The sequence below is a fragment of the Dryobates pubescens genome, chromosome 2 (genome assembly GCF_014839835.1).
Source record: "Dryobates pubescens isolate bDryPub1 chromosome 2, bDryPub1.pri, whole genome shotgun sequence".
Classification (NCBI taxonomy): Eukaryota; Metazoa; Chordata; class Aves; order Piciformes; family Picidae; genus Dryobates; species Dryobates pubescens.
Genome location: NC_071613.1, coordinates 2,245,673 through 2,259,526, shown reverse-complemented (window position 1 = coordinate 2,259,526; position 13,854 = coordinate 2,245,673). Strand labels below are relative to the sequence as shown.

Genomic DNA, 13,854 nt, shown 5'->3' with positions numbered 1-13,854 from the left:
TGGTACCTGGCTGCCAGCCGGCTGTGGCACCATTCACCACCACTCTCTGGGCTCAGCCTCCAGCCAGTTCCTAACCCAGCTCAGAGTGCTGCTGGCCAAGCCAGGGGCTGACAGCCTGGCCAGGAGTTTGCTGTGGGAAGGGAAGCTTCAGCAGTGATTAGCTACAGCTTATTCAAATTTGCCCTTTGCTGTATTTCACAGACTACAGTGTTCCCTACTGCCCTTTAACCAAACTGCATGGCAACAAGAAGTAATGGAGTTAATGAGTGGCATCATGAAAATAGTACTAGACAAGCTATATGATACAGCTAATTTTTTTTCCCCATGCCCAATTTTGCTCAATTAGAGGAGAACTGGGAGATGTGCTGACTTTATTGGAAAGCCAGTGTCAAATACTCTAGAATAAGATATAAAAATTGTCTCAGTAATGCAATTTGCATCTAAAAATCAAATGCTGGGGAGGTGAGGGTTTCAGCAGAGTCAACTGCTACACCTGAGTTAGCAGAGAAACACTAAGACAGGAGGCACTGCTTCCTAAGCTCCAGTTGTGCAAAGTGGCATGGACACCTGCCCACCACTGCCTGCCTGATGTCTGCTGCTACACAAGCCCTATGAGGAGAGATTGAGGGAGCTGGGTTGCTTAGTCTGGAGAGGAGGAGACTCAGGGGTGACCTTATTGCTCTCTACAACTACCTGAAGGGAGGTTGTAGTGAGGCAGAGGTTGGTCTCTTCTCCCAGGCAACCAGTACCAGAACAAGAGGGCACAGTCTCAGGCTGCATCAGGGGAGGTTTAGGCTGGAGGTTAGGAGGAAGTTTTACACAGAGAGAGTGACTGCCCACTGGAATGGGCTGCCTGGGGAGGTGGTGGGGTCGCCGTCGCTGGGGGTGTTCAGGGCGAGGCTTGACAGGATGCTTGGTGCCATGGTTTAGTTGATTGGGTAGTGTTGGATGATAGGTTGGACATGATGATCTCGAAGGTCTCTTCCAACCTGGTTTATTCTATTCCATTCTAGTCTATTCTGTTCTACAACTTGTTTGTATATGAATGAGTAAAGAGAAGCAGGGAGGCCATTATTACAAAGAAATACTGCAAAGCACAAACTTATTTCACCTACATGGCAGATTTTTGTTACTCGATAGCAGCTTGAGCAGAATTCCACTCATTTCTGTCGTGGTGGGTTGGAAGGGAGATCCTTCCTTGCCTCCCACCAGGGCAGAAAAAATGATACCCAGACAAATGGATTGCAGAAGTGGTGGAAAGTTTCAATGGAAAAGTAGTGAATGTTTTACAGAGAACCACAAGCACAGTGACAAAAAGAGAATAGAATAGGATACAATAGAATAGAATAGAATAGAATAGAATAGAATAGAATAGAATAGAATAGAATAGAATAGAATAGAATAGAATAGACCAGGTTGGAAGAGACCTTCAAGATCATTGTGTCCAACCTATCAACCAATCCAACACCACCTAAACAACTAACCCATGGCACCAAGCACCCCATCAAGTCTCCTCCTGAACACCTCCAGTGATGGTGACTCCACCACCTCCCCAGGCAGCCCACTCCAATGGGCAATCACTCTCTCTGTGTAGAACTTTTTCCTAACATCCAGCCTAAACCTCCCCTGGCACAGCCTGAGACTGTGTCCTCTTGTTCTGGTGCTGGCTGCCTGGGAGAAGAGACCAACATACATCTGTCTACAACCTCCCTTCAGGTAGTTGTAGAGAGCAATAAGGTCACCCCTGAGTCTCCTCTTCTCCAGGCTAAGCAACCCCAGCTCCCTCAGCCTCTCCTCGTAGGGCTGTGTTCCAAACCCCTCACCAACTTTGTTGCTCTTCTCTGGACTCGTTCCAGCAAGTCAACCTCCTTCCTAAACTGAGGGGCCCAGAACTGGACACAGGACTTAAGGTGTGGCCTAACCAGTGCAGTGTACAGGGGCAGAATGACCTCCCTGCTCCTGCTGGCCACACTGTTCCTGATGCAGGCCAGGATGCCATTGGCCTTCTTGGCCACCTGGGCACACTGCAGGCTCATGTTCAGCCTACCGTCAACCAGCACCCCCAGGTCCCTTTCTGCCTGGCTGCTCTCCAGCCACTCTGACCCCAGCCTGTAGCTCTGCATGGGGTTGTTGTGGCCAATGTGCAGAACCTGGCACTTGGATGTGTTCAATCTCCTGCCCTTGGACTCTGCCCATCTGTCCAGCCTGTCGAGGTCCCTCTGCAGAGCCTCTCTACCCTCCAGCAGATCAACTCCTGCCCCCAGCTTGGTGTCATCAGCAAATTTACTGATGATGGACTCAATGCCCTCATCCAGATCATCAATAAAGATGTTAAAGAGCATGGTGCCCAGCACTGATCCCTGGGGCACACCACTAGTGCCTGGCTGCCAGCTGGATGTGGCACCATTCACCACCACTCTCTGGGCTCAGCCTCCAGCCAGTTCCTAACCCATCGCAGTGTGCTCCCATCCAAGCCATGGGCTGACAGCTTGGCCAGGAGTTTGCTGTGGGGGACGGTGTCAAAGGCCTTGCTGAGGTCCAGGCAGACTACATCCACAGCCTGCCCCACATCCACCAGGCAGTCACCTGATCATAGAAGAAGATCAGGTTGGTGAGGCAGGACCTGCCCTTCCTAAACCCATGGTGGCTGGGCCTGATCCCTTGGCCATCCTCTAAGTGTTGTGTGGTTGCACTCAGGATGACCTGCTCCATAATCTTGCCTGGCACTGAGGTCAGGCTGACAGGCCTGGAATTCCCTGGCTCATCCAACCGGCCCTTCCATGCTGGAGTAGGTTTGCCAGCAGGGCTTGTAACCCTGCAGGGAACCCATGCAGGAGTAGTCTGTTCCTGAAAGCTTACATCCCATGGAAGGGCCTTGTGCAGAAGTAGTTCTTGAAGAACTGCAACCCATGAGAAGGACTCACAATTGAGAAGTTGTGCAGAACCGTTTCCCATGGGAGAGACCTCACACTGGAACAGGGTAGAGTATGAGAAACACAACACCTGAGGAGGAAGGAGCAGCAGAGAGAACATGAACTGCCTACCTGCCCTGTGCTACTGCAAGGGAGAATGTAGAGAAAATTGGGAGTGAGGTTGGGCATGAGAAGCAGGGAGGGGTGAGAAGCAGGGAGGGGTGAGAAGCAGGGAGGGGTGAGAAGCAGGTGTTTTAAGACTTGGGGTTTTATTTCTCATTATCTTACTCTGATTGAGTGACAATTAATTAAACTAATTTCCTCAAGGCATGTCTGTTCTGTCCATGATGGTAATTGTTGAGTGATCTCTCCCTGTCCTTATCTCCACCCAGGAGCCTTTCATTGCATTTTCTCTCCTCTGTCCAGATGAGGATGGGACTGATATAATAGCTTTGGTGCTTATGTGACATGCAGTCAAGGTCAACTCACCACACTGTACAGCTTATTTTCTTCCTTAGAACCCTGTCTGTGCAATGAGCACAAGAAACACACACCAATGCTGATCAATATCCACCAATGAAACAGGCCATTTCAGCAGCAGCAGAGCCCTGCAAGGTAGTCTTTGTCACTGCAAGCTATCTGGACACCACCATGACCTGCTCTCAGTTTCATCTCCTGTAACTCGATGCATCATTGGCAGACAACAGATAAAAAAAGCAGGTAGATTGTATTCATTCCATCACTGATTTTACAGCAAAAAAAGGGCAACTCCTTAACTGCCTCAATTTCTCCTCTCAATATGTGAAGTTCAAGCAGCAAGCTGGAAGTTCTTCCAGCATACAAAGCCATAAAACTCACAATGAAGATGACAAGCACTGTTAGTGATTGGACTCTGGCAACCTTCAATATTGCTGTATTGACTTTGGACCTGTCAAGAGTCCATGCTATGGCTGAAGCTACCACCTCAACACATTATACTTCTCTGCTTCTGTCTTTCTAAGTATCAGGAGCTAAAGTTGTAACTCATGTAAGATCTACTACTACTGGCTGTCATTTAAAGGACTGTTCCAAGCAAAGCCTGTGGGGGAACAGTGATTTATAGAACTAAGTTAACAAGCAAAAACAAAGCTGAGCAACTGAACTCTAAAGAGGCTGCTGTTGATCAGAACCAATCATTTTAATGCATGATAGAATGGATTGGATTGCAGGGACCATAAAGACCATCTAGTTCTAGTAGGCAGGGGCATCTTCACCAGACCATGTTGCTCAGAGACCCATCCAACCTGGCTGTGAATGCTTTCAGGGAGGTGGCATGCACAGCTTCTTGGGGCAACCTGTTCCAATGCCACACCATTCTCACAATGAAGAACATCTTTGTTGTATCTAGTATAAATCTACCCTCTTTTAGTTTAAAGCCATTACCCCTCATCCTATCACTATGTGCCCTTGTAAAAAGTTCCTCTTCATTTTTCTCATAGGCTCCTTTAGGTACTAAAAGGCTGAGACTAATAAATCTTCCCAGAGGCTTCTCTTCTCCAGGCTGAATGACTCCAGCTCACTCTACTTGTCCAGCACTCTGATTATCTTTGTGGCCCTCCTCTGGACTCACTCCAACAAGTCCACACCCTCCCTCTGTTGGGGGCCTTCCAGTGTATCAGCTGTGCTGCTCAGCATGGTGTGGGTGCACTCAATCCCACTGTCCACGTCAGGGGTGTTAGAACAAGAACGTTAAACTGCACTGGTGCCAGCCCTGATCTGTGAGGAAGGAGGCACAGTGCCTTGCTGCATGGCAAGGGCATGCCTAGCAAAGTTCAGCAACACAAACATTGCACATAAGTCCCTGCTTCAAAGACCTCTCAGTCCCTGCAGACCCTCCATTATGGGCCTATGGTTATTTCAGTACTAACCTGGAGTCAGGAGTGCAGTGATGACTGTTCTCAAACAACCATTCCAGGGGACTGCTGGGGATTTCACTTTTCTGCAGATGCAAAATCACATCCTTCCATGCTTAAAATGGAATAAGGAAGAGAGGAATGGAATGAGGAAGAAGAATTTTGCAGATGACACCAAGCTAGGGGCAGGAGTTGATCTGTTAGAGGGTGGGAGAGCTCTGCAGAGAGACCTTGACAGGCTGCACAGATGGGCAGAGTCCAAGGGCAGGAGATTGAACACATCTAAATGCCAGGTTCTACACATTGGCCACAACAACCCCATGCAGTGCTACAGGCTGGGGTCAGAGTGGCTGAGAGCAGGCAGGCAGAGAGGGATCTGGGGGTACTGGTTGATAGTAGGCTGAACATGAGCCAGCAGTGTGTCCAGGTGGCCAAGAAGGCAAATGGCATCCTGGCCTGGATCAGGAATAGCGTGGCCAGCAGGAGCAGGGAGGTCATCCTCCTCCGGTACTCAGCACTGGTTAGGCCACACTGTGTCCAGTTCTGGGCCCCTCAGTTTAGGAAAGATGTTGAGTTGCTGGAAGGTGTCCAGAGAAGGGCAACAAAGCTGGGGAGGGGTCTGGAGCACAGCCCTGTGAGGAGAGGCTGAGGGAGCTGGGGTTGCTTAGCCTGGAGAAGAGGAGGCTCAGGGGAGACCTTCTTGCTCTCTGCAACTCCCTGAAGGGAGGTTGTAGCCAGGTGGGGGTTGGTCTCTTCTCCTAGGCACCCAGCACCAGAACAAGAGGACACAGTCTCAAGCTGTGGGAGGTTTAGGCTGGATGTTAGGAAGAAATTCTTCCCAGCAAGAGAGAATGGCCATTGGAATGTGCTGCCCAGGGAGGTGGTGGAGTCACCATCACTAGAGGTGTTTAGGAAGAGACTGGATGAGGCACTTGGTGCCATGGTTTATTTGATTAGATGGTGTTGGGTGATAGGTTGGACTCAATGATCTTAAAGGTCTCTTCCATCCTTGTCTATTCTATTCTGTTCTGTTCTATTCTATTCTATTCTATTCTATCCTTACACAGCACCCATCTTTGAGGTACCTCAAATAGTAAGAGTTTCAGCCTGGATGCCTCTGCATCTCTCTTGCACTCTTTTGTTGCATCTGTTAAGACAAAGCAAGTCCTCTCTGCATTGTTCTGTTTGAAACCAGAAGCAACTCTAAAAAATGTTGAACCACACAGCAGAAGAGAGAGAGAGGTGTTTTATATGCCATACTCAGCTGCAAGCCTCACCAAGGAACAACTACATTTCACTGTTAAAACAGCTCAAGTAAATCTAAGAGCTAAACTGAAATCTCAGAAACAGCAACAAAAAAATCTATCACAGTAGTAGAGACCATGAAAATATCTAAGCAGCAAGCTGGAGCTTTTCCAACCTGCTGCAGACTGCTGACTCTTCCAGGCTTCCCCATAAGAGAGGGTTGTTTTTTTTGCAACAACATTTTTTTCACCTGTGATTCATTTTAAACAATGGAAGTATTGCTTGTCTGTTCTGTGCTTGGTGTCACAGTGCATTAGGGAGAGTTTACCAAAAAAACATAACAGTAATTAACAACCACCCCCCCAACACTTTAAAAAAAGAAAAGATACACTTTGGAAATGAATCTTCTGATTGCTGCTGATTACAGCACATAGATTTGCAGCACAGAGTGACATGATCTGCTTGAACTGGATTCCTCTCTGCTAAAATGAAAGCCTTAAAACGCTATCCAGCAAGCCATCACCGCGTCTGGGTGTGTGGATGCAGGCTACAGACTAGTTTAGGTCCGAAGGGACCTCTAGAGGTCATCTGCTCTAGATGGCAGCAGCACCGGTTAGGCTCCTCAGGGCTTTGCTCGGCTGCACAACCTCTCTGTCAGCCTGTTCCGATGCTTGAACATCACCATTCTAAAATCTTTTCCCATAGTATTTCTTTGGATATTCTTCTGTTACAACTTAAGACTGCTGCCTCTTACCCTGTTACAATGCAACTCTGAAACGACCCTGCTCCCGCCTTCCACACCCTCCTCTGACATAGCTGAAGGCAGCAGAAAGATCCCCTTCAGCCTCCCTTCCTTAAGCCTGACAGTTTTAATGCGCACCGAAGTTGCAGCATCCACTCTGAGGCTGTTACACCACGTTAGCATTTTCATTCTCCTGGCCAAAGGCGTTTTGCAATCAGCAGACCCTCAGCACTGTCTGCCGCACAAAGCTACTTGCTGATGCAGACGTAGCCATACCCTGACAGTATGCGTACAGGGAGTGCAAGGACAGCATGCCCAGGAGCACTGCAGTGTGCTTAAACAGGTATTTGGCAGCGGGGGGGCTTGGCTATAAGCCTTAAGAAGCTTAATTACATTAGCCCAATTAAGTCATTCAGCCAAACCTTTCCAGCAGACAGCCAACAAATACATCCTTGAATATAAACTCAGGCCTTCAATATTGGTTCTGGATGGGAATTAAGAGAAAACAAAAATACTTCAGCTTTTACAACTGTCAGTCTGAAACAGCAGCTGGTGGGATTTTGCCACCATCACAATTTCATGCTCACCCTCAGCGTTAATACGAAGCTAATATGATGCAGTTCTGAGTCATCACCATTTTTTAGAATGTTTGAAATCTCAGTTGCTTCCAGCAGCAACTAATTGTTTATTAATTCCACCACAGAAGAGATTTACAGTAATTAATAGAAGCTAATCTGCTTTCTGCCCTGAACTGTCACTCCTGCACGAGAACAAATGAAGCGGTGACTGACCCCCGAGCTCCAGAGGTGCAAGCTCAGTTCTGTGCTCGGTTTCCCCTGGCACTAGGGAAAGAGACCATCTTTGTGCAAGACAGCAATATAAACCCATTCTTTCCCCTTTTAAAAAGCAACTGGAAGGACAATTGCATCAACTCTTCATCCATCACCTTCCTGTCATCTTTCAATTTATCTCTGTCACCCTTTATGGGAAGAAAGGTGTGTGAAACTGCTAACCCTTTACAACGCCTGTTCTGGATTTATTTACCTTTGCAATAAAGCTAAGAGATTCACAGGACTGCCAGCATTTGCAGGGCATTCTTTACCCTGTACTAATAAATAATCACGAGCAGAGAGATACATGGGGAAACCCCCCTATAAATCAGACAGTCTGAAGAATCAGCCCAACTTTACGTTCTAGGTACGCAGGTGACATATCTCCCACCACCCATCACATAGTGCATTCATAGTATCATAGAATCAGTCAGGGTGGGAAGGGACCACAAGGATCATCTAGTTCCAACCCCCCTGCCATGGGCAGGGACACCCCACACTAGATCAGGCTGGCCAGAGCCTCGTCCAGCCTGGGCTTAAACACCTCCAGGGAGGTGTTTAAGATGTGGTGTTTACCTAGATGTACTCAGCAGTATTAAAGCAGGAAATCATAAAAGGAAGCCCTCCTTTCTCTCTGCTTGACCCAGCCTGTATGTTAGCAAGAATCATGATTCTTCCTAGAACTGTGATTCTTGCTAACACACTGGAATGCTTCTCCACTGGAACCTTTTGGAAACCTGGAGTTTCCAAAAAGCTGGGCTGCTCAGAGTGCTTTCTTCCTAGAGTGCCAAACAAGTCAATCCCCTTTTGTGGCAGTTCAGGCTGGGTGCCTCCTCTTCCTGCCACATGAGCTACATCTCCAGTGTCCTGAGGGTCCAGCCCGGTAGGTGGACACAGGAAGCTGTGTATTTCATACCCATAAATCCTGCACCCTATAAACCCATCTGCAAAGTCTTTCATAGGATCACAGAATGTTAGGGGTCGGAAGGGACCTCAAGAAATCATCAAGTCCAACCCCCCTGACAGAGCAGGACCGTATAATCTAGTGCAGGTGGCACAGGAATGCATCCAGACAGGTCTTGAAAGTCTCCAGAGAAGAAGACTCCACAACCTCTCTGGGGAGCCTGTTCCAGTGCTCTGTGACCCTTACAGTAAAGAAGTTCTTCCTCATGTCAAGGTGGAACTTCTTGTGCTCTAGTTTCCATCCATTGCCCCTTGTCCTCTCACAGGGCACAAGTGAGCAGAGGCTGTCCCTGCCCCTTCCTTCTTGATACCCAGCCCTCAGAGATTCATAAACATTTATTAAATCCCCTCTCAGTCTTCTCTTCTCCAGGCTAAAAAGCCGCAGGTCTCTCAGCCGTTCCTCATAAGGCAGTGCTCCAGTCCATCATCCTTGCAGCCCTCCTCTCTCGAGCAGATCCCTGTCTCTCCTCACTTCCTCTTTCTTCCCTCTCTGCTCCCATGGGAGATGCTCACTATTGGGTGATGGTGGGGGAGTACCTCAAGGCCTCTTAGGCCTGGTTATGCCTAATGCCAGGAGAAGAAGGGCTTGGGGCAGTCTCAGACCTGGCCAGCTGAGACTAGCCTAGCAGTAGCAGGGGGAAGAGCGAGCCCTGGGGGTTTTGGGTGTACCCTCAGCTGGGGAGATGGGAAATGTTGGGGACCTTTGGGTGTGCTGGAAGGCACTCTGTAAGCTTTGGGGTACTTTTTGTCACTATGCTTGCAGCTCTGTAAAACACTTCCTGCTTTCCATTTAAACTTTCTATCACTTCTGCAATCCATTTGTGTGATGAGTGTCATTCTTCTGCCCCTCTCAGGGGCAAGAGAGGACCTGCCTGGCCTCAAACCAGAACACCCTTCCAAATCACAAGCCCATTTTTCTTCAACGATGGAAAGGTGGCTCCAGAGCAGCTCAGCTCATTTTCATGGAGAGCAGCTGTATAATTAGTACAAGAACACCACAAATATTTAGATGACAAAAACCATAACAAACCTCCATGATGACAAAGGTAAGAGTGATAAGCAGCCATGATGTGAAGCACACTAATTACGGCCAATAAATCTATTCTCTTTCTGGATAAAGAACATAGGAAATTTGCTAACTCTGGCAATGAGCAAAACTTAGTGGGATGGAGTGCAGCTGCAGAAATGTCAAACTATCCTCACAAGGTTACACTTGACATTCTGGGAGAAATGCAAACAACAGAAACTTGGAAGAGGAATTCCTAAGTGTCCTCAAAACTGTAATTAGTTATTGCAGGTCAAAACTATATCGAAGAGCAGGACGGTAAGGAGAGCAAAAGGAAAACAGATCTTTGCCTCTTAAATTTTGCCATTAACTAGAAGAAATAAATGAGAGAGACCCCAAAATTCCCATGCTAATACAGTATGCTGGAGCAATCCTAACGTGGCAATGATTATACTGGGAAGCTGCAAAACTGATCTTGTGCTTCTTTTAAGTGATGGAATGAAATATTGCTCTTCAGTGCAACTTCTACTTCAGCTTCAATTCAATCTCTGCATTTTAATTCCCAGAGAAAACAATACAGAATTTTACACAGAGCATTGTTTTTAGTTGTTTAACACTAACTGTTGTGCACTGTAATACAAAAAAAGAAAAGCCAAACCAACACCAAACAGACAAAGAAAAACAACCACAGAACAATACTTTCCAACAAGCTTCCTGCCTTTCTTTTGCAGCAAACTGAATTTCCAACATGAAAGAATAGAATAGAATAGAATAGAATAGAATAGAATAGAATAGAATAGAATAGAATAGAATAGAATAGAATAGACCAGGTTGGAAGAGACTTTCAAGATCATTGCATCCAACCCATCATCCAACACCATCTAATCAACTAAACCATGGTACCAAGCATCTCATCCAGTCTCCTCCTGAACACTTCCAGTGATGGTGACTCCACCACCTCCCTGAGCAGCACATTCCAATGGACAATCTCTCTATGAAGAATTTCTTCCTAACACCCAGCCTACCCCCCCCCCCCCCCCCCCGGCACAGCTTGAGACTGTGTCCTCTTGTTCTGATGCTGGTTGCCTGGGAGAAGAGACCACCCCCCACCTGGCTACAACCTCCCTTCAGGGAGTTGTAGACAGCAAGAAAGTCTCCCCTGAGCCTCCTCTTCTCCAGGCTAAGCAACCCCAGCTCCTTCAGCCTCTCCTCACAGGGCTGTGCTCCAAACCCCTTCTCTGAACACATTCCAGCAAGTTACAGTATGAAGACACAGGGAAGGTATGGCCTCAGTGAATGACTTTTGCATACAGACTGTGTGCAGTCATTTGCTTAAAATACATTTAACATCATGACAAAAACACTTTGTTGCATCCCCTAGCAAGTTTTTCTTTCTGCACTAGAAGGAAAGAGGGTAGAATCATAGAATCATAGAATCAACAAGGTTGGAAAAGACCTCAGAGTACTTAAAGCAGGGCAGGAGTATGCTGAGATACTTCTGTCACAGTTTTATGTGCTACATTATTTATGGAACTTCACTTCCACAGCTAGAGCTTTTCCTTATTCAATTTCAACACTTATATAAAATCACCACCTTTCAACTTATTGAACTTCACACCATGATTCAGTAATGCAATGTTTCTTATATAAATTATTTGAACAGATGACAGATTCAGATGGTCAGGAAAGTCATCCCTGGTTCTTATTAAACAAGTCTGTTTCAAAAGAAAAAATCATTAAAATGTACTTTACATGCTAAATATTCATTTGAAATCAATTCTTTAATCTTCTTCTAATCATACAGATGACAGAATTAACCAGGTTGGAAAAGACCTTTGAGATCGTCGAGTCCAACCTATCATCCAACACCATCTGATCAACTAAGCCATGACACCGAGTGCCTCATCCAGTCTCTTCTTAAATACCTCCAGTGATGGTGACTCCACCACCCCACTGGGCAGCACATTCCAATGGCCAGTCTCTCTTGCTGGGAAGAATTTCTTCCTAACATCCAGCCTAACTTCCCCTGGCACAGCTTGAGACTGTGTCCTCTTGTTCTGGTGCTGGTTGCCTGGGAGAAGAGACCAACCCCCACCTGGCTACAACCTCCCTTCAGGGAGTTGTAGAGAGCAATAAGGTCTCCCCTGAGCCTCCTCTTCTCCAGGCTAAGGAACCCCAGCTCCCTCAGCCTCTCCTCACAGGGCTGTGCTCCAAACCCCTCCCCAGCTTTGTTGCCCTTCTCTGGACACCTTCCAGCAACTCAACATCTTTCCTAAACTGAGGGTCCCAGAACTGGACACAGGACTCAAGGTGTGGCCTGACCAGTGCTGAACACAGGGCAGAATGACTTCCCTGCTCCTGCTGGCCACACCGTTCCTGATCCAGGCCAGGATGCCATTGGCCTTCTTGGCCCCCTGGGCACACTGCTGGCTCATGTTCAGCCTACTATCTACCAGTACCCCTACATCCCTTTCTGCCTCATAGGCAGTAAGTTCAATAGGACTCCTAATTCCTGATTTTTTCCATGTACTTGTGCCCCTGACTTAATATGCCACACTGACCAAATCATGTGAAAATAGTTGTATTAACCTGGACACCTCAGTGAGCTCTATGAAGGCTTGTGGCAGGTGGGCAAAATTAAAGGTGCTAAATGCAGTAATCTGCTCTTAGAATTGTGAGCCAGAAAATGTTAAAAGGTTATTTAGGAGATACTGATGGTTTTCCCTCAGGGCTCTCGTGATGGTTGTCCCCAGAGGGTCTCAGTGATCCCTCTTTTGACTCTGACAACTCATAAGGACATTTTCCTGTGTTTGTCATGCAGTTCTGATGAAGCAGTAACCACTCTGTGTACGAAAATGCTGGAAAAGAGAACCTCATTTTGCTAGGATGTCTTCAGCAAGGCTAGGAATAAGATCACCTAGACTGAGACTGCTTTGCTACCAGAAGTAATATTCAAATAGCCAAACAAGCACTCATTCAAGTACATCTAGGTTGTGACAAAAATTGAATCCCTAACTGTTTTCTATTGCTGTGATGCAATAGGTGTGGTCCCAACGATTGTCAGGAGAAGGAGTTCAACCTCCAAGCTTATTCCACTGCTAGGGAAGCCTGCAGACCCACCTTTATACTACTGATTTCTGGTTAAACAACATCAATTTTATCCTGACATTTCTTCCCAGTTTGTATACTGGAGTCATGGAAAAAAACTGTCAGGTGGTACAAACTCTCAGCTGCTTCTGAACTTAAGCTAAGATGAAAGACTGTATTTGCCACTAGCAATTCTCTGGAGTTTTTCTGTCATTTCATTTTCCATGCTTGTACAGGTTTACTGTTTTTAAACATCCTGTTTAGGGAGGAATGGGCAAATTGCTTCTTGTATTGATACCAGAGTCAAAAGAAAAGGACATCCACACGTTTGACTTCATCTGTAACAAATGGTGACCGTGTCTTGGAGATTATCCATGTTATCCATGGGACAGCAATGTGCTCTTGGGGCCAAGAGGGCCAAGGATATCCTGGGGTGCATTAAGAAGAGTGTGTCCAAAAGGTCAAGAGAGGTTCTCCTCCCCTTCTACTCTGCACTGGTGAGACCACACCTGGAGTAGTGTGTCCAGTTCTGGGCCACTCAGTTCGAGAAAGACAGTGAGCTACCTGAAAGAGTCCAGCACAGAGCCATGAGGATGATCAAGGGAATGAAACATCTTCCATACGAGGAGAGACTGAGGGAGCTGAGGCTCTTTAGCTTGGAGAGGAGAAGACTGAGAGGTGACCTCATCAGTCTTTAGAAATATGTAAAGGGTGAGTGCCAAGAGGCTGGAGCCAGGCTCTTCTCAGTGGTGCCCAGTGACAGGGCAAGGGGCAATGGGTGGAAGCTGAGTCATAGGAAGTTCCATTCAAACATGAAGAAAAATGTTTTCACTGTGAGGGTGATAGAGGCCTGGAACAGGCTGCCCAGGGGGGTGTGGAGTCTCCTTCTCTGGAGATATTCAAAACTGGCCTGGATGCCTTCCTGTGTAATCTGGTACAAATGATCCTGCTCTAGCAGGGGCAGGTTGCACTGGATGAACTTTTGAGGTCCTTTCCAGCCCCTGAAATTCTGTGATTCTCTAGGGAATTTCAAGACGTGCCCAGATGCATTCTTGCATGGCCTGCCCTAGTTGATCCTCCTTTGTCAGGAGGGTTGGACTGGATGATCCTAGAGGTCCCCTGCAATCCCTAACATTCTATGAGTCCACACTGGCATTTTCAATTGCTCTCAATCTAT

The 13,854-nt window shown here is 47.0% G+C and overlaps 1 protein-coding gene across 1 annotated transcript in view; it reads right to left on the bottom strand.

Annotated features, from left to right (window-relative positions):
• Positions 1 to 7,039: 7,039 nt before the first annotated feature.
• Positions 7,040 to 13,854, bottom strand: part of HHAT (hedgehog acyltransferase) — a 140,415-nt gene continuing 133,600 nt past the window's right edge. Inside the window, exon 12 of the mRNA XM_054168725.1 lies at positions 7,040 to 7,068. Coding sequence (XP_054024700.1) covers positions 7,040 to 7,068 — 29 coding nt within the window. The remainder of the gene's footprint in view (positions 7,069 to 13,854) is intronic.